General features: G+C 56.4%; 1 protein-coding gene across 3 annotated transcripts in view; it reads left to right on the top strand.

Annotated features, from left to right (window-relative positions):
• The window catches only part of RAB11FIP5 (RAB11 family interacting protein 5), a 37,986-nt gene extending 19,110 nt beyond the window's left edge, over positions 1–18,876 (top strand). Inside the window, exons 2-6 of one of the 3 annotated variants that reach the window (XM_047853299.1) lie at positions 2,179–2,615; positions 2,747–3,446; positions 10,846–12,828; positions 16,155–16,344; positions 16,622–18,876. In XM_047853299.1, coding sequence (XP_047709255.1) covers positions 2,179–2,615; positions 2,747–3,446; positions 10,846–12,828; positions 16,155–16,344; positions 16,622–16,825 — 3,514 coding nt within the window. In that variant the 3' untranslated portion in view covers positions 16,826–18,876. The remainder of the gene's footprint in view (positions 1–2,178; positions 2,616–2,746; positions 3,447–10,845; positions 12,829–16,154; positions 16,345–16,621) is intronic. The other 2 variants (XM_047853300.1, XM_047853301.1) reach the window with 2 other exon arrangements.
• The last annotated feature ends 440 nt before the right edge of the window (positions 18,877–19,316 follow it).

Genomic DNA, 19,316 nt, shown 5'->3' with positions numbered 1-19,316 from the left:
ACAGTGAGACCTGTTGGCTGGGTCTTTCTTTATTCATCGTGCTACGTGCTTATGGGCCCCTGTGTGCTGATGCTCATGTCCTTCAGGTCAGAACAACTTTCTTGTGTTATTTCTCACACTTTGTGCTCTCTGTTCCCTCCCTCTCCCCCCCTCCTTTTTTAATTTTTTTTTTCAACGTTTATTTATTTTTGGGACAGAGAGAGACAGAGCATGAACGGGGGAGGGGCAGAGAGAGAGGGAGACACAGAATCGGAAACAGGCTCCAGGCTCTGAGCCATCAGCCCAGAGCCTGACGCAGGGCTCGAACTCACGGACCGCGAGATCGTGACCTGGCTGAAGTCGGACGCTTAACCGACTGCGCCACCCAGGCGCCCCTCCCCCCCTCCTTTTTTAAATGTATACAGTTTTTTTTTTTTTTAAAGAACAGTTTTTGATTTACAGAAAAACAAATGGACGGTACAGGCAGTTCACATACACTCCCTAACTCTGATCCCCATCCCGTTCCCCATTTCCTCTGTTATAACATCTCACATTAGTGTGGTACATTTGTTACAACTGATGAACCAGTACCAATATAATATTATTAACTAGAGCCTGTAGTTTACATTAGAGGTCACTCTCTGTATTTTAGATTGTGCGGGTACTGACAAATACATAATGACATGTGTTTACCATTATAGTATCACACAGAATAGTTTCACTGCCCTAAAAATTCCCTGTGAGTTGTTGATTTTCAGCTTGTTCAGCCTTTTTCCTGTCTTGTAGATTGGAGAGAGGCCTCCCAAGCCCTTCACACATGGAAGAAGACTCCCTCATCTTTCTTGACTCTCCAGTTACTTGGTGGTGAAACTCCTTGACTGACCTCCAATCATTGCCTCATCTTTGTTCTACTTTCTGGGAGATTTCCCCCAACTTGTCTGGAACACATCCTCTGAGGGTTGTGTTTAGCTCTTCTACGCTAGGGAGGTTAGACATTCTGGGGGTTGGTGTGAGAAAGGGGGCCGATTTTTAGTCACTCCTGTCTTCAGCCCTGCACCTGAACCCATCTTGGCGTCCCTATGTCCAGAACCTTTCTGGTTCAGTTTCTCTGCAGAATCTCTCTGCTCACATCTGTAGGTGATGGGACGGGGTATGGCCCGCTGAGCAGAATGGGAGAGGGACCTGGGTGGACCTCTGGGCAGACTCCTCGGAGTGCGAGTGGTCGGGAGGAGGATCTGGGCAGCAGAGGAAGAGCTCCGTGCACAGCGCTCCCCTGTAGGGCGGGCTCCACCCACCCTGTGCAGTCCTCATGTGTGGGAGGGGTCTCTCTGGGAGTGTGTGGTGGGCAGAACATGGGCTTTGGAGAGGTGAAAACCTGGCTCTCAGTCTCCTCTGTCCTTCCTGGCTGCTTGTTCTTGGACGAGTTACTTTACTGCTGAGCCTTGACCTCCTGATGTGTAAAATCAGGGTGGCGGCCCCCACCCCCCAGGCGTGTTGTAAGGTGTGAGTGAGCGTCAGACAAAAACCCTTGTACTCCATTGTGACACACACACGATGCTCAGCAGATGCGAGTGTTCCTTCCCTTCCCTGGGTCTCTTGAGGTCTCCTTGAGGCCACTTTATGCCATAGTGTGCCCCCCCCCCCCCCCGCCGTCTTGCAGAGGTATTCCTGGTGGGGCTCGGATGAGTCAGTAAGTGACTGAGGTAGGGGTGCCTGTGTACATGTGTTCCTGGCCCTGGGCCTCTGGATGAGCTGTTTTTTCCTGGGCTCACTAGTGGCTCGGAGCAGAGCTTTGGCTGGGACTAGCCAGAGGAGATGATGTAAACAGGGAAAAATGTGGGTAGGTCTGTCTATACCAGGGGCCTGGAGGGTTAAGAGACCTCTCCACACCCAGTCTCACCCCTCTGGGCCTCAGAGTTGCAGATGTAGGCAGGGAGGGGGAAGAGGGGGGATCTCTGAGCTTCAGGGAAGGGGGATGGGAGGGTGGCATGGAGTGGTAACCACTGCCCTGCCCAGTAACACCCAGGAGATTCCCCTACACAGGATGTGGTTTCCTTCATCATGGAAAAGCTGTAGATAGTTTCACAGCTCTGCCTGTGGCTGGGAAGGCTGGGCCTGGGCGTCACGGCAGGAGCCTGTGGGGGGGGGGGGGGGCTCCTTGTGCTGTGACCACAGCTGCACCCCACCCCCTTCCCGCAGGTGGTACAAGCTGCACTCCAAGGCGGGCAAGAAGGAGAAGGAACGTGGAGAGATCCAGGTCACCATCCAGTTCACTCGCAACAACTTGAGTGCCAGCATGTTTGACCTGTCCATGAAGGACAAGCCACGGTCCCCTTTCAGCAAGATCAAGGACAAGATGAAGGGCAAGAAGAAGTATGAGCTGGAATCTGCCTCTGCCATCCTCCCAAGCAGCGCCCTGGAGGACCCTGAGCTGGGCAGCCTGGGCAAGATGGGCAAAGCCAAAGGCTTCTTCCTGCGCAACAAGCTACGCAAGTCCTCCCTGACGCAGTCTAACACCTCGCTGGGCTCGGACAGCACCCTGTCCTCGGCCAGCGGGAGCCTGGCCTACCAGGGCCCGGGCGCCGAGCTCCTCACACGCTCGCCCAGCCGTAGCAGCTGGCTGTCCACCGAAGGGGGTGAGTGAGGGCTGAGCGCCCCAGGGCGGGGGGGTGGGGAACAGAGGGACAAGGGGGGGGGGGGAAGGCCTCCCGCCAGGAACCAGGGCTTCTCTTCCTGCTGGCAACCCCATGGAGTGCTTCTTTTTCAGGCAGGGACGCTACCCAGTCCCCCAAGTTGCTCACCCACAAAAGGACCTACAGTGATGAGGCCAGCCAGATGCGAGCGGCTCCACCCCGATCCCTTCTGGACCTCCAGGGCCACCTGGAAGCTGCCTCCCGCTCCTCGCTCTGTGTCAATGGGAGCCACATTTACAACGAGGAGCCCCAGGCCCCCCTGCGGCACCGCAGCTCCATCTCGGGCCCCTTCCCACCCTCCAGCTCCCTGCACAGTGTGTCTTCCCGGCCTGCTGAGGAGGGGACTCGGCCCTCAGATGACTCCGGGGGCAGAGGCAGCCGCAGCACCAGCAGCTCAGAGGTGCTGCCCGGACAGGAGGAGCTGAGCTCTCAGGCCAAAGTGTTGGCCACTGGGGCCAACCGCTCTGGAGAGGAAGAGGGGGCCCGGCTCCCAGAGGGAAAGCCAGTACAGGTGGCCACACCCATGGTGGCCTCCTCCGAGGCTGTGGCCGAGAAGGAAGGAGCCCGGAAGGAGGAGCGGAAGCCCCGGATGGGCCTCTTCCACCACCACCACCAGGGGCTGAGTCGGAGCGAGTTGGGGCGCCGTGGCTCTCTGGGGGAGAAGGGGGGTCCCACGCTGGGGGCCTCCCCCCACCACTCATCCAGCGGGGAGGAAAAGGCCAAGAGTAGCTGGTTTGGCTTCAGAGAAGCCAAGGAACCGATTCAGAAACCCAGGTACGTCCTTGGCAAAACCAGCTTTGCTCCTCGGGAAGGATGCTGGGGTATTTGCAGCCTGGACCCTGGGGCAGGGAGAATGGAGCAGATGGGGCCCTTGGGCAGGCTGCAGGGGCTCTGGCTTTGCATGGTTGAGTTGGGGGAGGGTGCTGTTTCCCTAAGCCAGGGCTCGGTGTTGGCACATGGACACAGGTGAGTTGCAAGGGCACAGCGCTTTGGGGGCCCTGTGGATTGAGGAGTCCAGTCTCCTGCTCATGGGTCTTGCTTCTGAGTTGGCACGCCTACCCCCTGAGGGAGGGGGAGAAGGGAAGAAAAGCAGGAAAGGCTATTTGTGTGAATTCTTTGCTTTCCAACTTCTACCTCTTGCCCTTTGGCCTCAAGGCCAGGAAGCCTTGGCAGGTGGAGAGGCAGGACGGGGCCTGTACCTCATACCCTCCACCTCCATCCCAGCTGTTCCCTGTTGGCTCTGTGACCTCTTCCCCCTGAGCGATGGGAGCCAAGTCATTGATGCCCCCCTCCTCTTTTCGTACACTCACCCCGCCCCCCCCCCCCCCCCCCCCCAGTTATGCTCCTGGGCTGGCAAGGGGCTGTGGACAACTCCCTTAAAATCTGTGACCTACCTTCTGTCCATGAAGACTGTTAGGGCTCTGGCCCTCACTGTCATCCTTGGTCTTGGGGTATGGCAAGTGCTGATGGCTGTTCTATTGTGAATGTGCCAAGTCCCACCCATGAGAGCTATGCGAGAGTCCTTGAGCTCAGGCTCTGGCAGAGCTCTCAGAAGGGTTCTGGTACTAATTAGGATTCTGTACCTGGTTCCACTGTGGGGACTGGTTTCCCACACATCCAAGGAATTCTCTGACACCAGCTTGATGTCCTACATTCAATTCAATTCTGACACTATTTACCCAGAGATAGCATCAGACCCCACATAGGCTCAGTCCTACAGGACTGACCTACAGGATTGACACCCCCCCCACCCCACTTCGGATGCCTGTCGCAAGTCCCGGTTATCACCTGTGCTACTGACCAACCAGCTGTAGATCAGAGGTTCCAGTGACCATCTCCCTGCCCCCTTCCTTGGGTTTGGTTATTTTGCTAGAGTGGCTCACAGAACTCGGAAACACTTTGCTTACTAGATCGCTCTTTTATTATAAATGGCTATAACTCAGGAACAGCCTGATGGAAGAGATACATAGGACAAGGTATGAGGAAAGGGCGCAGGGCTTCCATGCCCTCTCCCAGCATGCCACACCCCGAGCATCTCCACATGTTCACTGGCCCCTGAAACTCTCAAACCCCATTCTTTGGAGTTTTTATGGAGACTTCATCACACAAGCGCTTATGATTAAATCATTGGCCGCTGGTGATCAACTCAACTTCCAGCTCCTTTCTCCTCTGCAGAAATGAGGGTGAGACTGAAAGTTCCACCCTTCTGTTCATGGTTGGTTCCGCTGGCAACCAGCCCCCATCCTTAGGGGCTTTTTAAGAGTCACCTCATCCACACAAACCCAGTTATGGTAGAAAGGGACTTGTTACGAATAACAAGATGCCCATTTCACTTTTATGGCTCTGAAGCATTTCAGGAACTGCAGACAAGAGACCAAATATTAAAAGATGCTCTTATCGCTTAGGAAATTTCAAGGGTTTTGGAAGCTATGAGCCAGAAACTGTGGATGAAGACCACATATATATGAGAAATATACGATTGGTCATTCAGATGACCAAATCACCCACCCTGGCCCTTTGACTGCTCCTCACTCTGACCATCGGAGGCTGCTGCATTGTCCAACAGGGTGTAGGGAGGGCCACCAGGCCTAGGTCCTAGGAGATGTCCCCCCCTTCACAAGGGGGCAGGCCCTGGACAGGCAGTGTCTGTGGCAGCTCCAGCCAGTGTGGTCGGGCCGCTGTTTCTGCCCTCAGTGAGCCTGCCCCTCCCCTGTCCACGGGTCTGTGGGCAGGAGGTGGGGTGTGAAGGCTGGGCACAGTGAGGAAGGGTTGAGAGTGGGCCCTACAGCTGTTCCCCAGCAGAAGGGAGAGGACTCCTGCAGTCCTGGTTTTTCTCTTTCCCAGTGGAATTCAAGTCCACGGAGAAGGGCAGGGAGAGGGCTCAGGCCTGGCCGCCTGGCAGCCCCCGGGATGCCTCACACATGGACGGGCGGGGGTTGGAGCAGTCCCTGGGTGATGCTGCCCTCTGCGTTCCCTGCTATAGGTATATCAGCTTCTGTCCCCGCTGCCCAGCCCCTACTCACCAGAGCCCAGGGGAACTGCGGGCCACCTGCAGCGGAGGGAAGATAAGGAAAAAGGGGATGGGCCTGTCTCAGAAGCCCAGGCTGAGCCTATAGCCCTGTGACAACTTAGAGATATTTATGGGCGGTAGTCTGGAAGGTGGTGGCAGGAGACCTGGGCAGGGCGTTTGCTGGGAGGAGCTAGGGTGCCTGGGTCAGATGGAACACAGACCATGGGCTCAGTGCTATTGTCTGTGGGGCATCTCAGGGCCTTTTCCAGGGCAGACAATTGCTCATGAGGTCATTTCTGTTCATGTACCCAGGCTTTGGGCTCAGACCCCTGCAGGCCATGACTTTGATGTTGTCATCACTCCTGCTTATAGCCTATTTTCCTAATCCTGGGTCTCTATGTCTCCCAGTGGCCCTTCAGAGTCCAGAGAAGTTGGCTCACTTATAGACATGAGGAAGCTGAGGTTTGTGCCCTTCTCCTTGAATTCTGAGCTTGTCCTCACCAGGATGGAGGCCATCCAGGCATTTCTGCCCTTTGGAGGCTCATTTGAGGGCATAGGCCACCAGAGCTGGCCCTGTGGCCTTGCATCCAGGCTGGGTGGGGTGGGAGGGCTGTTTTTTGGGTCAAGTGGCCTAATCTGGACAGGTGTGAAACCTGGACAGTGAGTCCGTCGGCATCACCCTGGCCCTGGGCCTTGACAGAGCCAGGAAGGTGGTCTGGAAGAAATGAGTGTTGGCACTTGCCCAGAGGGCTTGCTCTGGGCTTTTGAGGAGAGAATGAGGTCAGATACCCAGAACTGGAGTGACCAAAGGTAGCTTCAGGCCCCCAGTGGGGCTCCAGAGTCTGTCTACAGGCTCAGAGGTTCGGAGCACCTGTGCCCCCTGGGGCTACCATTGCAGACTGCTGGGTGTTCCTCACTGGGAAGGGCAGCAGCGCCCTCTAGTGCTCCCACGTGGCACTGGTGCCCCAGGGAGAGGCCGGAAGCAGTAGGAGTCGGATGTGCAGTCTCCAGAAAAAAAGCTGTTGCTGTTGGAGAAGCCAGTGGCTGGAAGAAAAGGAACAAGGGTATGAAGGGCTGAGAAGATGGTCTTCCTTTTCCTCCTGGTCTGGCCTGGCCCTCGCCTGCTAGGCCCATGGCTGTCACACTAGGCCCCTACCAGTGTGTGTGCCTGGGGGGCGATGGTAGTTGAGACTCAGCCCTGCTCACCAGCCCCGTGGTCGCCGTGTGTCTTGGGCTGCAGCATGAGCTCCTTACTGTGTGTTTGAGGACTGTCGGGAGTGTTCAACACAAGCGTGTTCAACCCATCAGAGCCAAACAGGGTTGTCTTTGTGTCTATCCCTCTCTGATCATTTAGAGTATAAGCTCCCTGTGGGCAGGCCACCCCGGAGCTCGCCTGCCAGGGCCCCTTCACACTAATCGTAGAACCCTGTGTATAATAGGGGATCAAGTGCTGGATGCAGATTTTTTATTTTTATTTTTTTTTCAATATATGAAATTTATTGTCACATTGGTTTCCATACAACACCCAGTGCTCATCCCAAAAGGTGCCCTCCTCAATACCCATCACCCACCCTCCCCTGGATACAGAGTTTTTAAATTGGGGTCAGTGTGGTACAACATGGGAGCAAGTGTATTGTGGTGGCCTTTGGTGGTCTGTGCATCTGTCCCGGCCCCTCACCAGGAGTAGTGACACCGAGGTCCCGATGAGCTTAGAGTGTGCAGTGGCTGCCGAAAGCTGAGCGCCTCAGTGGCAGTCCCGGTGGGGTAAATGAGGGACATGATGTGTGTCCAGTGACCTAGAGTTAGTGTGGCCGTCCATCCTGTTTGTGGCTGTTTTCCTGGTATGGTTAATATTGCCCTTTTACTGTGTTAAAAACATTCTGGTTTGGAAGATAAATTATGTGGTCTCCCCACTTACAGCTTCCTAGGCCCCTCTTTGTCACCCCATTGTGCTCAGGTGATGGGAGAGGATACATACGCCCCATCTATTGGACACCTTTCCTGGGCATCAGGCATCAGTCTCAGGAGGGTGCCAGGAGATCGTGCCTTAGGAGGGATGGCTAAAGGGCTTGTTGGCTGGGCGTGTATGCCTCGAAGGCTGGCTTTGACCTCTTGGGGGACTGCCTGGTGGAGAGCCTTTGCAGATCCGCATGCCACCTCTGGGACCAGTGTGTGGAAATAACAAGGACACACGGCTCATCTCAGACTAAGGAAGGGCTGTCCACCAGTGAAACTGACCTCCAGCTACAGAGGTGGCCTGGTGATGCAGTAAGTTGCCCAGCAACTGTTGGGGCTGTTAGAGAGAAGGGGGATGTCAGCATTAAGGGTCGGGTTCCACCAGTTGTCCTAAGTTTCCTGCAGGCCCTAAAGCTTTATTCCCTCAGATTACTGGGGCAGAGACATTTGGACCTCTGATTTCTTTCCCCAACTTTGTTCCTAGAAGAGAAGACAAGTCAGCATATGTTGAAGTCCCTTCTGCATGGTGCGGGCTGGCACCGTGGGTTCTGGCCTCAGAGCTTAACCTGGGGAGATAACCACATGTGGGGGTGCGTCTGATCTGTGCCAGGTACAGTGGCAGGGAGAGGAAATTCTAAAGTGAGAACCCTCAGAGTGTGCATCTGGGGTGGAGCAAGGGTAAGGGAGAGGCGGGGGGGAAGGGGAGGGGGTGTTACTGGGTGGGAGGGTTGGATGGGATGTTCTCACAGGTGCCGCCAACTCTTGGGAGCCTGCTGGGCCTGGCACTAGGAGTCCCATCCTCTAGGGAGAGCCCTTTGCTGGTTCCATACCAACGGGTTTGTGTGTACCTCTGGGGAGCCAGTGGGGGAGGTGCTAGCCTAGCCTGGGGCTCTGGGCCTCCTGCTCTGCCATCTCCTGCCCTGCGGTTCTGACTGCCAGCCAGACTGCGATGAGACCACAGGGGTGAGTGGGGCCAGGCCAAAGCTGAGGGGACTGCAGAGCTAAGCTAGGTGCTATTTAATGTTGATGGAGCTCTCTTCCTTCAGACCCCTCTGGTCACTTGTCACAAAGGGGACTGGAGAGAGCCACTGAGGTGGCTCAGAGTAGCTCTGTTCCTGGGGGCTGACTCCTGCTGGCACAGTTGGACTGTGTCTGGTATGGGTGCTCCAGCTGGGGGGCAGGCTGAGGGCAGGGCCTTGACCCACGTGGTGGTACATTGCTCTCCGTGGTCCCCTAGGTAGGCACCTGCCTGGGGCCTGCTTGGAATGGAGAAGGGACATTTGTGGGGCTTGGGACTCTGGGCCCAGGATTTGCCCTCTTTTGGTATCTTCACCATGTCAGGACCACAGAGGTAGAGCAGTGCTGGGAAGCCTGGTGGGTTGGGAGTCGATGGGACTCTCTTACCCTCCACCCCACACCCAATCTCTAGGTGATAGTATGAGGCCAAGAAGCCACACTTGCATGGGGAGTTAGTATAGGGCAAAAGAATAAGGAGAGTCTCTGGAAGCTGGATTCTTAAGAGAAACCCAGAGTTTTGGACCTGGCTGTGCCCTGCCAGTGTGGCTGGGATCACAAACTCACAGACTGTCTTGCGAAGCCCACCTTTGCTGCTGGTTGAACTGGATTCTTTCCCGTTGCTTGCTCCCCGTGTTTGTGGACAAGCCGGCCCTGCCTCTGCCCAGCTCTGTCTGGGCCCTGGGTTCCCAGAAGAATCCTGGTGAACTCCAGACTAACCGGCTTCCTTCCATAGGTGCCCCTCCCACCCCAACCTGCATTCCATTCGAGCTGGCCGGTGAAACCTGGCTTCTACTCCCCAACCACACCACCCCCTGCCCCTGTGCCTGCCCCCAGTGTTTCCCTGGGGGAAACAGCAGCTTGAGTGGAAAAGATGGAGACATAGGAGTTCCCAGGATGATCACCTGAGCAGGGGCCAAGGAATGGGGGTCTTGGGGCTTCGACTGGGGGCTGGAAGATGGGACCCAGGCAGTAGGCGAAGCCACCAAGGTCTGGGCCTGTTAGGTGGGCTCAGCTGCCAGTCAGCTGTAAACCACTGTCAGAGTCCTGAAAACTGGGGTGTGGGCCCCCCCTTTTTACCTGCACTGCCTTTCTGGTTTTCTGTCTCCTGGGCTGTCCTGGAGAAGCCATGAACTCAAGTTTCGGAGTCTGCCCCAGCCCACACCCCTACCGTCATCTGTGCACCATAGGTAAGGTGCAGGTGCAGGGGATGCTCCCTCCCGGAGAGGACCCTGGAGCGGACACCCGGAGGCCAGCAAGTGTTCGCCGGTGTCCATGGGAGTGGAGGTTCACTGCCACAGGATGGATTTCCCAGGGGAGCCGGCGATCTCTCTCTGTGTGGGGGACCTCAGAGGGCCCCTGGTGACACTCAAGAGTTGCTGCTACTGCCGCCTTCCAGTCTTTGTCTCCTGAGCAGGGCTGCTCTCAAGGCTGGCCTGTGAGTGCCCTTGGTGATGGGCACCCTCTGCAGGGTGCTGGGCCATGTGGATGCCTGACAGCAGACATCCTCAGTGATGTCTTGCTGTCCATCCGGGCAGGTTATGGACCTCCCTCCCCCACCCCCCCCCCCCCAAGAAACGAGAGGGGTGGGTTCTTTTTTATTGACATCTTATCATGCCTTGATGACTGCTCCATCATTACCTCCTATTTCTGCAAGAGGTCAGCAAAACACATCTGCTTCAGCGGTCTGAATTCCAGGCGCCCTGCTGGGTTCTATTAGCACGGGCTTTACTTTACCCAGCCAGATCGCTAAGCCTGGCCTTTCTCTGGTCTCCTCATCCCCTCCAAGCACCTGGTATTTCTTTCCTCTCTCAGTCCTTAAAGGGATATAGGGTGCTTTCTGATTGGTTCTGTAGGCATAAGTCTGGTGTTGAGTAGAAACTTCAGCATATGGACCAGTGAAGAACACTTGGTTTTGGCTGGAATCCTGTCTGTAAAACGGGATTATTATTGCTCTCTGGGGTTGGCATGAGGTTTAAATGAGCTCTGTCCAGCATCTTCCTCCTTGGGCAGCACCTAATAATGTACCTGTTAGAGTCTTCCCTTTGTCCCCTGGCTCACATACCTGAACCCAGGTACCAGGCATGTGGTACCTTGCCCAAGGCAGGTGGGGGGCAGGCGCGTGGTATTCAGCAGGGGCGTTTCCAGTCTTGGCATTAACCAGGAGGCTCACGGTTTTGTCTCCCTCCACAGCCTGGACGTGTCTCCTCAGGTAGAACCTGACCCAGCTGCTCTTCCTCACCACCTCCCCTGCTCCCCCTGTGCTACGGCCCCCCCCACTCCTGCTCCCACCGCTGCTCCCATGCTAAGCACTAACCTTTTTGCAGCCGCCTCCCCCGCTGCTGCCACTGCTGCTGCCGCCTCCGCCGCCCCTGAAGCCACCCCATCTGGATTCTTGGGTCTCACCAACCCGTTCCTCACCTCCATGCAGAGCAACCCTTTCTTCGAGGAACTCATAGCCGACATAGCACTAAACTCTCCTTCACCTGCTCCCTCTCTCCCCAGTGCCTCGAGGGCCAGCCCCACCCCCCTGGCCTCCCCTGGGAAAGCCCCGCCTGAGTGGGACGACACCTTCAACGTCTTTGCTGCCAGCAGGCTGCGTCCAGAGGCCAGGAGCAAGATCCTGGCCCCTGCAGGAGTGGGGCTGGAGGTGACTGGGCTGCAAGACCAAGGCCGTGGGGCCATGACAATGAAGGCAGCTGAGCCCCGGGGGGACCCTGGGGGAGGAGGAAGAGGTGGGAGCAGCGTGTGGCTGGAGCCCAGGGTTCCTCTGGACTTGGGACTGGACCGCCAGAGCAAGAGCACGGCTGACCTGGGGCCCCTTGGGTCGATAGGGGCCGGCCTGCCCTCTACGTCAGCCCAGCTGCACCTGAGAGCCTCAGACTCTGAAGCAGACAGGGAGCCACCAGCCCCAGGAGGGGAAGCAGGGCAGAGTCCAGCAGACAGTGCAACATCTCTGTTTAGCTCCCCAGAAGTGATCAGTGTGTGGGAAAGACTGCCTGGCCCAGATGACGCCCCTGAGGGCCCGGACGAAGCCTCCCAAGGCGAAGGCCAGCTTTTGCATGAGCTCAATACAGTGGAAGATTCATGGCCTTGGGATGTGGTCACCATTTCTCCTGCAGCTGAAATGTCTTCACCGGTCCTGCGGGGAGAGTCTGATGAGCTGCCTCCTCCCCAGATGCAGCCAGAGTCACCAGAAGCTGTGAGCCCCAAGGGGAGTGAGGGGCCTCCCCCACTGGAGCTGGAGCCAGAGCCTGAGCCAGAGCCCAAACCTGAGCAGGTGTTGGACAAGGAACTGCAGCCCAGCAGGCCACCTCCCAAGCCACCACGCCTCTTCACACCCTCAGATTCTCAGGAGGAGGAGGAGGCGGCCACGGCAGCTGCTGCAGGGGGGCTGAGAAGCAGGGGGTCAGAGACTGGAGGAGAAGACGACCTCCCAAGCATGCTGGTTGCTGGGCCACAGGAGGCCAAGGAGGAGGGCGAGGCCCCTGGGTCGGAGTCTGACAGCCATTCTTCCAGAACCCTGCTGGGTGGGCCAGTCCTGGAAGACGTAGTGGAGGGTGGCAGCCCTCCTGTGTCTGGGCCCTACTTATCCCTGCCCACTAGCTGCCCTGAGGGTCCTGCCCCCATACCCCATTACTCAAAGAGCTTGGCTCCTCAGAGTCAGCAGATCCGGGAGGCTCCAGAGAAAGGAGGGAGCCCTGAGGGTCCTGAGGCCCAGAGCCAAGGACCAGTGGGAGAGGGGCTTGGGCCCTTGCCAGACAGCTCCCAACACACTGACCTCTGGGCGTCAGAGGAGGATGCCTTGAACCCCTTTTTGTCTCAGGGGAACCAAGACCCCCCCAGTCTCCCGTCCACATCCCCTCCAGGGTCCAGGGAATCTTCCATCCTCTCTGGTCCAGAAGAGCTGCCCACGCCCCCAGAGCCTGCTTTTCCACCGCCCCCTCTCCCGTCTTGGGCCGGCCACCGCCATGGGGAGCCCAGCCCTCCATGCTCTCCTCTGCCTGGAGCTCAGCCCCTGACTTCTTCCTCCCCACCCCCTGGGGAGCCAGCCTCCTCCCCTGGGGGCTCCCCTGCCCCACTTGGGGAGGACCACGCTGCAACCACCCCAGCCTCCCCGCTTGTGCTTCTGCCCTTGGAGACACGACCAGCTGAGGAGCCACAGCCCAGTGCCAGGTGAGCGGTGAGCTGCCACCCTGAGAATACACTGCAGGAGGAGATGGGTGGAGGGGGGCAAAGCAGCCCAGGGGCTAGGATGTTCACATTCCAGCCTCAGTCCTTCCAGGGGCAGATGAACAGCTCCTTTACCCTGAAGCAGGATAGGGGAGGCTTTGAAGAAAGGAGCCCTTCTGTGGTACCTGCTCTGAAGCTGTCTCCTCCTTGGATCCTCGGGCAAGCAGAGGTGCAGGGGGTGAAGAATGGAGTGGGGAGAGCCAGTGTGGGCTGGCAGGGGAAGGGGGATGAGAGTTCAGGCATTCAGCTGCAAGGGAAGCTGGGTACTTGTCAAATGGGGGCCACATCCTCTGCAGCAGGCCCAGGGGAACAGGCTGTGGGAGGCAGAGAACCAGAGGAGGGACCGATACAGAGGTCCATCGGAGAGAAAGCCCAAGAGCTATTTAGAGGACAGAAGAAAAACAAAAATACTCCCTCACTCAGAAGAAAGGGTCTGTAGCCCCTTCAGGTGCCTCATTGGTTTGCATCTGTGCCTTTTCAGGGGGTGGTCCTGATGTGCTTAGGACTGTGCTGAGTGGACACTGGATGCCTGTGTGACTGTGGTCACTGTGGCATTGGCCTGTTTGGGGAAGAATGATGAGGCTGTGACCTCACCAGGTTGACTGGTGCAGGGTGACCAGAGCTGAGGTCTGGAGACACAGATCACTTGGGGTCAATGGGGAGCAGTGAAGTCCAAAAGGATGCTAGTGCTCTAGGAGCCCTGAGTGAAGAAGTGGAGGGAGTAGAGGAGGCTGCTTTTTCTGCTGAACAGAGCAGGGTGAGAGTCTTGAGGAGCAGGACGGGCTCCTGGACTAGGGCCCCCAGCCTGCTGGCTCATACATTTAGTCTTCCGAATTCACTGAGCATCCACTGTGTGTCAGACACTAAACAGAGATCAAAGATATGCCTGGAGAGCTCCCAATCCAGTGAGCAAGACAGAAATGCACCCATGAAGAGCTGGCCTGTGGGGCCCATGCTGATGGAGGAGAAGTGGGAGGGAAGGAATCTGGGCTACCCTTGACTGCTGTTCCAGTGGTAGGTGGTGAGGGAGAGGGGGTGGTTACAGCTTCCTTGCTCTGATGACAGTGTCCTTACCTGGCCCTACTGTATTCCAGCCTCACTTCTAATTATACTCACTACCTTTAGGAAGCTTTATTCCCTTCAGGGCTGGCTTCATGTCGAACTCAGCATGTTCCTTCATCATGAAGTAGATGGGCCAAGTAGAGCTATCCCCATTTCTCAGATGAGGAAATGGGAGTCCTTGAGAGCTATGGGGTCCAGGGTCCCTCTTATGTGTGGGGGCAACCAGATTGAGAGCCCAGGACCCATTCAGGGTTTCTTTATGCCACCCCTCCCCAGGCACAGCCCATAGGTAGCATTAGAGCAGCTTTTAAGTTCCCATCCCTAATGCAAACTCTTAGGTGGGAAGAGATAGGTTGTTTACTGCTATCTGCCCCTTGCCTGGCCTCTCTACCACTCTTCCCAGGTTGTGAGACTGAATCCATGGCCCTCTCCTGAGTAGCAGAGTTGACTTCTCTGGGTCTGGGCACTCCTTCCTCCAATGGAGCTCAGGGCCTTGGGCTAAGCCATTTTGCTTCCTCCTTCTGAACAGTCCAAATTCTGGGGGCAGGTTAGTTGATTTGAGGGCCTGCTGCTTGCAGTTTGCATACCTGTCACAGGTACAGGGTGCTGGGGGATCCCAGAGCAGGGTCACTTTAGTCAGCTTGGGGTAATTGGGAAAGTTGCCCAGAGGAAGTGGCCTTGCATAGCTTTGAAACATGAATAGGAGTTAGTAGGCCAGCAGGTGAAGGGCCAGTGTTCTAGACAGAGGGACAGCTTTTATAAGAGCCTGCAGGTGAGAAAGAGCACATTTCCCGGGGTGTCGGCAGTGTGTGGGGAAGTAGAGACCCATCAGGAAAGGGCAGAGCCCATTCGTGTTAGAGATTGTGTTTTCTTATCTGATCTAGAATGGTAAAGGCTATTTAAGCATTGGAGAGGCTGAGCTAGCTCACAGTCCCATAGCAGTACAGGGCATGGTTGGAGGTGGGCAAGACTCCCTTGGAGGACATGAGTTAGCAGTTGTAGCCGGAGGAAGTTTAGCTAGCACTGGCTCGGAGAGGAGGGAATGGGGTGAGAGAAGATGAGAGGGAGCAGGGCTTGATTTTTGTTAGTCCTGGAGCTGAGTGGGGGTGGGGTGGGGGGGGAAGGAATCAGAGGGATTCCCAGGTGTCTGACTGGAGCCACCCACTGCTGGGAAGGACACAGAAAAGGATAGACAGGACAGACATGGAAGGGAGTATGATGCACCTGAACTGGCCCCGGTGTGGAGTGAGCCAGCCTCCAATTGTATGTGAGCCAGAGCTCGGGGGTGAGGTCTGGGCTGGAGCTGGACATTAGGGGTCGTGGGAGCCAAGGTGAGGAGGGGAGAGATCCAAGGGCAGACTAGCAGTTAAGACTGAGGAGGAGACCGTCAGAGGTCAGAAAACCAGATGGAGGTCTTGGAGGGAAATGAGGGAGAGCAAGCCAAAGGAAGGAGTGGTCCAAGTGTGAACTCCACAGAGAGATCAGTGAGTTGAGAACTGAGGGGTTGGTGGACTCAGCAGGAGCACTTGTGATGGGCCGGCGGGGCCAACGGCCCATTCTGATGGGTTGAGGAGTCACGAAAGGTAAGAACTTGCAGAGACAAAATGCAGTGTGCATGCTCTGGGGGGCTGGGGGAGGAGGAAGGGGAGGTGGGGCATGACTCATGCGGAAACAGAGTCAAGGGAGGCCTGTGTAAATGCTGAAGGGAAGCAACCAGTAGAGAGAGGCGGGCAGCCAAGTGTTCTAGTTTGGCCAGGTCTTTCCTGGTTTGAACACCCAAAGTCCCTCACCCTGGGAATCCTTAGTCCTGGGAAAATTGGGAAACTGGGAGAGTTGGTCAGATCCCTAGAGAAAGGTTACAGTATGGAAGAGGCGGGGAGGATGGGGAGGGGGGGGGTGGCCCTGGCAAAGACTGGCTGTAGGTGCAGAGAATGCTGTGGGCTGGCCTCTGCCATCCCTGTGAAGGGGCAGGTCTTCTGAGGGAGTAAAATGGAGAGGGCACAGGCAGTGAGGGAGGAGGAGGGGAGAGTTGCTGAGGAGTACAGGGTGCAGCTGCCCCAAGGCTCTGGCTGTGTAGGGGACAGCCACCACCACGTGGTGGTTTGTGTCCAGCAGACCCGCTGGCCCCCCAGAGAAGGTGGCCCCGTGTTTTTGCTGCACTGCCCATCCCTCCTCATAAGGCATCTATCTCCTTTCTGTGTCTGCAGCCCCCACCCTGTGAAGCCCCTCAGTGCTGCCCCTGTGGAGGGCAGCCCCGACAGGAAGCAGCCTCGCTCCAGTCTGAGCACAGCTCTGAGCAGTGGGCTGGAGAAGCTCAAGACCGTCACATCAGGCAGCGTTCAGCCTGTGGCTCCAGCCCCCCACGTTGGCCAGACTGTGGACGCCAAGCGGCTGAAGGTGAGGCCCGGCAGGATGCCAGGGTGCGTCAGACTCGATGTGTGGTGCCACGGAGAGAGATCTGGTGCCTGGAGGTCAGGAGCAGGGTGCTGGGCAGGGTGGAGCAAAGAGTGGGCCTGGTCCCCCAGGCCAGAGCCCTGAAGCCAGTTAGGCTGTCTCTCGCACTGGAGACAGAGGCCGCTCCAGGGGCCTGTAGGAGTGAAACCCGGGTGTTGGTGGGTGGACAGGCAGGTAGGCCTGAGGCTGCTGCCCTGCTCATTCTCATTCCTGGCCTCAGGACTCAGGTGTGCTGGACCAGTCGGCCAAATACTACCACCTGACCCACGACGAGCTCATCGGCCTGCTCTTGCAGCGGGAGCGGGAGCTGAGCCAGCGGGACGAGCATGTGCAGGAGCTGGAGAGCTACATTGACCGGCTGCTGGTGCGGATCATGGAGACCTCACCCACACTGCTGCAGATCCCCCCTGGCCCCCCAAAGTAGCCTTCCTCACCCCTGCCCCCGGGAGGGTCAGTGTGGACCCACTGCCCAAACAGGGCTTGCGCTGCCCTCCTTCCCGCTGAACTCACTCTCACCTGGGCAGGCTGCTGTCTGCCCTCTGTTGTCACTCCTTGCTCCTCTTCCCTTCTGCCTCCGTGGGGCTGCTGGAAGGGGGACCCTTTGGACTCCCATTGGAGGCATCAGGTTCCATGTACAACTTGTGTGTTTTGGGGAGCCCTCAGTCGTTCCCACCTGCCTATTTCCATATCCCTTAGTTTTAGGGGCTCCAGGGAATTGGAACAAAGAATTTAGTACTCGAGGGGGAGCAGGGGTGAGCTGCAATTTGATGTGGCATCTGGGACATACTTTATTACCCCACAACAATGGTCATTTTGTCCAAGGCTAAACCCTTGTCCTCCTCATCTGTCTTCAGCCCCTGGAGGGCTCCTAGCATTACTGGGGCTGGGGCTGTGGCAGGAACCAAGTTGCCCATTTTGGAGTTATGGGCACCTGGAGTCTCATGTCTGTTCCCTTGAGAGCAAGGAGCCTGTATGGTCTGGTCTCATCTCTGCTGTGTTCTGATTTTCGTGTGTTTCCAGCTGTTTGCAGAACGAGTGCCACGTGGATGGATGGGGATGATGTGTGTTCTCCAGGCCCCCTGCCCTGCCCTCCTCTTCTGATCTTTCCATTGAGTGTCATGTGTGAATGTATGGAGAGCTGGGGCAAGTGTGGGGAGAGCACCTCCTCACCTGCCTCCAAGCTGTGGGCCCCTCCAGGCCTCAGGGCTTTGGGCTGCTTGTGTTTGGGGATCAAGCCTCCATCTTTGTTTTTGTTGCCTGTCCAGATGCCAAAACTCTGTGCTGCGGCAGGGTTTGTACTTTTGGAAACCAATTAAAATGTGCCTTTTGTGGGTGGGGTCAAGAGCCTCTGGATGCAGACCTCTCTCTCTCTGTTTGGTGTCCCCCTCCCTCCCTGTTGAGCACATGGGGCTGGATCTGTCAGAGCCCTGGACATGGGAGAGGAGGATGGTGAGACTCGCTGCACTCTGTGCCCCTCCCCCAGAGTTCAGTTAAGGGTCTGGCGAAGCTGCCACTGCTCCTTTAACTTTCCTGCCACCTTCTCTTCCTCCCTCAACCCCATTTGCGGAGGGTCCTGGGATAAAAACTACATTCTGGAAGTGGGAGGTCCCACTCTGCCCATACTTAGGAAAAAAGCCTTTGTTGCTCTCCTCTCCATCACTGGCTGCTCTCCCAGCCTGTCCCTTCTGCCCCATGGCCTTGCCTGGCTTGGCTGCAGTGCACTTTGAAATGAAGTGTCTGTCTTTTGGCCCAGCCCTGGTTAGCTTGCAGAAAACATGGCCGGCTTCCCATGGCATCTACAGGGAACCTTTAGTGGCTCGTGTGCCCTGATTTAGCAAAAGTTTTGGGGTAAGGAGGTACTGAAGGAGGATACTTTTGGCCCAGGGAGGAGGTGAGAGCTCGTCTGGAATTACCTCTTCTTCCTGAGAGAGCCTATGGGATCTTTCTGACAGCCTTGGAAGGACATGTGCTCTGTGGGTGATGTCTTCTGCCAGGATGAAGCAGAGGAGCCCCGACACATGGGGGAAAACCCCTGTAATGTTATCTACCTTAACGATCACTCATCAAAGCTGAGGATGTGTCCCCAGGTGTCCAGATCTTGGGTCATGGTTTTTTTGGGGGTCAGTGGGGGTTGGGTAGGTATCTCTTCTGGGGGAAGGGGAGCACTCCTCTACTATGTATTCTTCCGGGCTCTATTCATTACCAGCCCTGACCCTGATCTTCCACTCATCCTTGATTGTGGGCCTCCAAAATGCCCAGGGCAAGGATGTCTTCAGAAGAGCTTTGAGTTGAAGCCCAAGGTTCTTGTTGGATGTTTCTGCTCCTGGCCACGACTTGGAGAGTTGCAGGTGGGGTGGGCAGAGAGCAGGCACAGTTCTGCTTTGCTGTTTGTCTTCCTAGTTGTAACTCCTGTTTATAAAGAGCTTGTTCTTCATGTTTTGAGCACTTTATGAAGAATAAAAAGTTCATATACTGCAGGTGGCTCTATTGTGTTCCTGTTTTGACAAACGTATGAAGGAGGCTTGCTGGGGGAAAAGGCGGGTAATGGGGTTTTGGATGTCACTGCCCCCATCTTAACATCAGGGGCAGCAGCACAGCATTGACAGGTGGCATGGACTCGGTCTTTTCTTTGCCGAGATACCCACATTTATTGAGCACTGTGGGGGAATACAGAGGGTAAAAGACTCGATTCTTAATGTGAAACCACGTAGTCTAGTAGCAAATGATACAAATCCAAGATACAAATGGTTCTTCATAGCTAGCTAGAATCTCTCTCTAGCTTTAGGAATCGTCTGTTTCTTGTGGGTTTTGTTGGTGGATGAGGAACTGGCTGCTACAAATCATGCATTGTCCAGAAAGACATGAGCAGGCATGAGCCAATACTGCACCTCACTTTGAGACTAGGGAGACCCAAA

This window comes from Prionailurus viverrinus, chromosome A3 (genome assembly GCF_022837055.1).
Source record: "Prionailurus viverrinus isolate Anna chromosome A3, UM_Priviv_1.0, whole genome shotgun sequence".
Taxonomy (NCBI): Eukaryota; Metazoa; Chordata; class Mammalia; order Carnivora; family Felidae; genus Prionailurus; species Prionailurus viverrinus.
The sequence above is the reverse complement of the archived record's forward strand: the minus strand, read 5'-3'. Positions and strand labels throughout refer to the sequence as shown.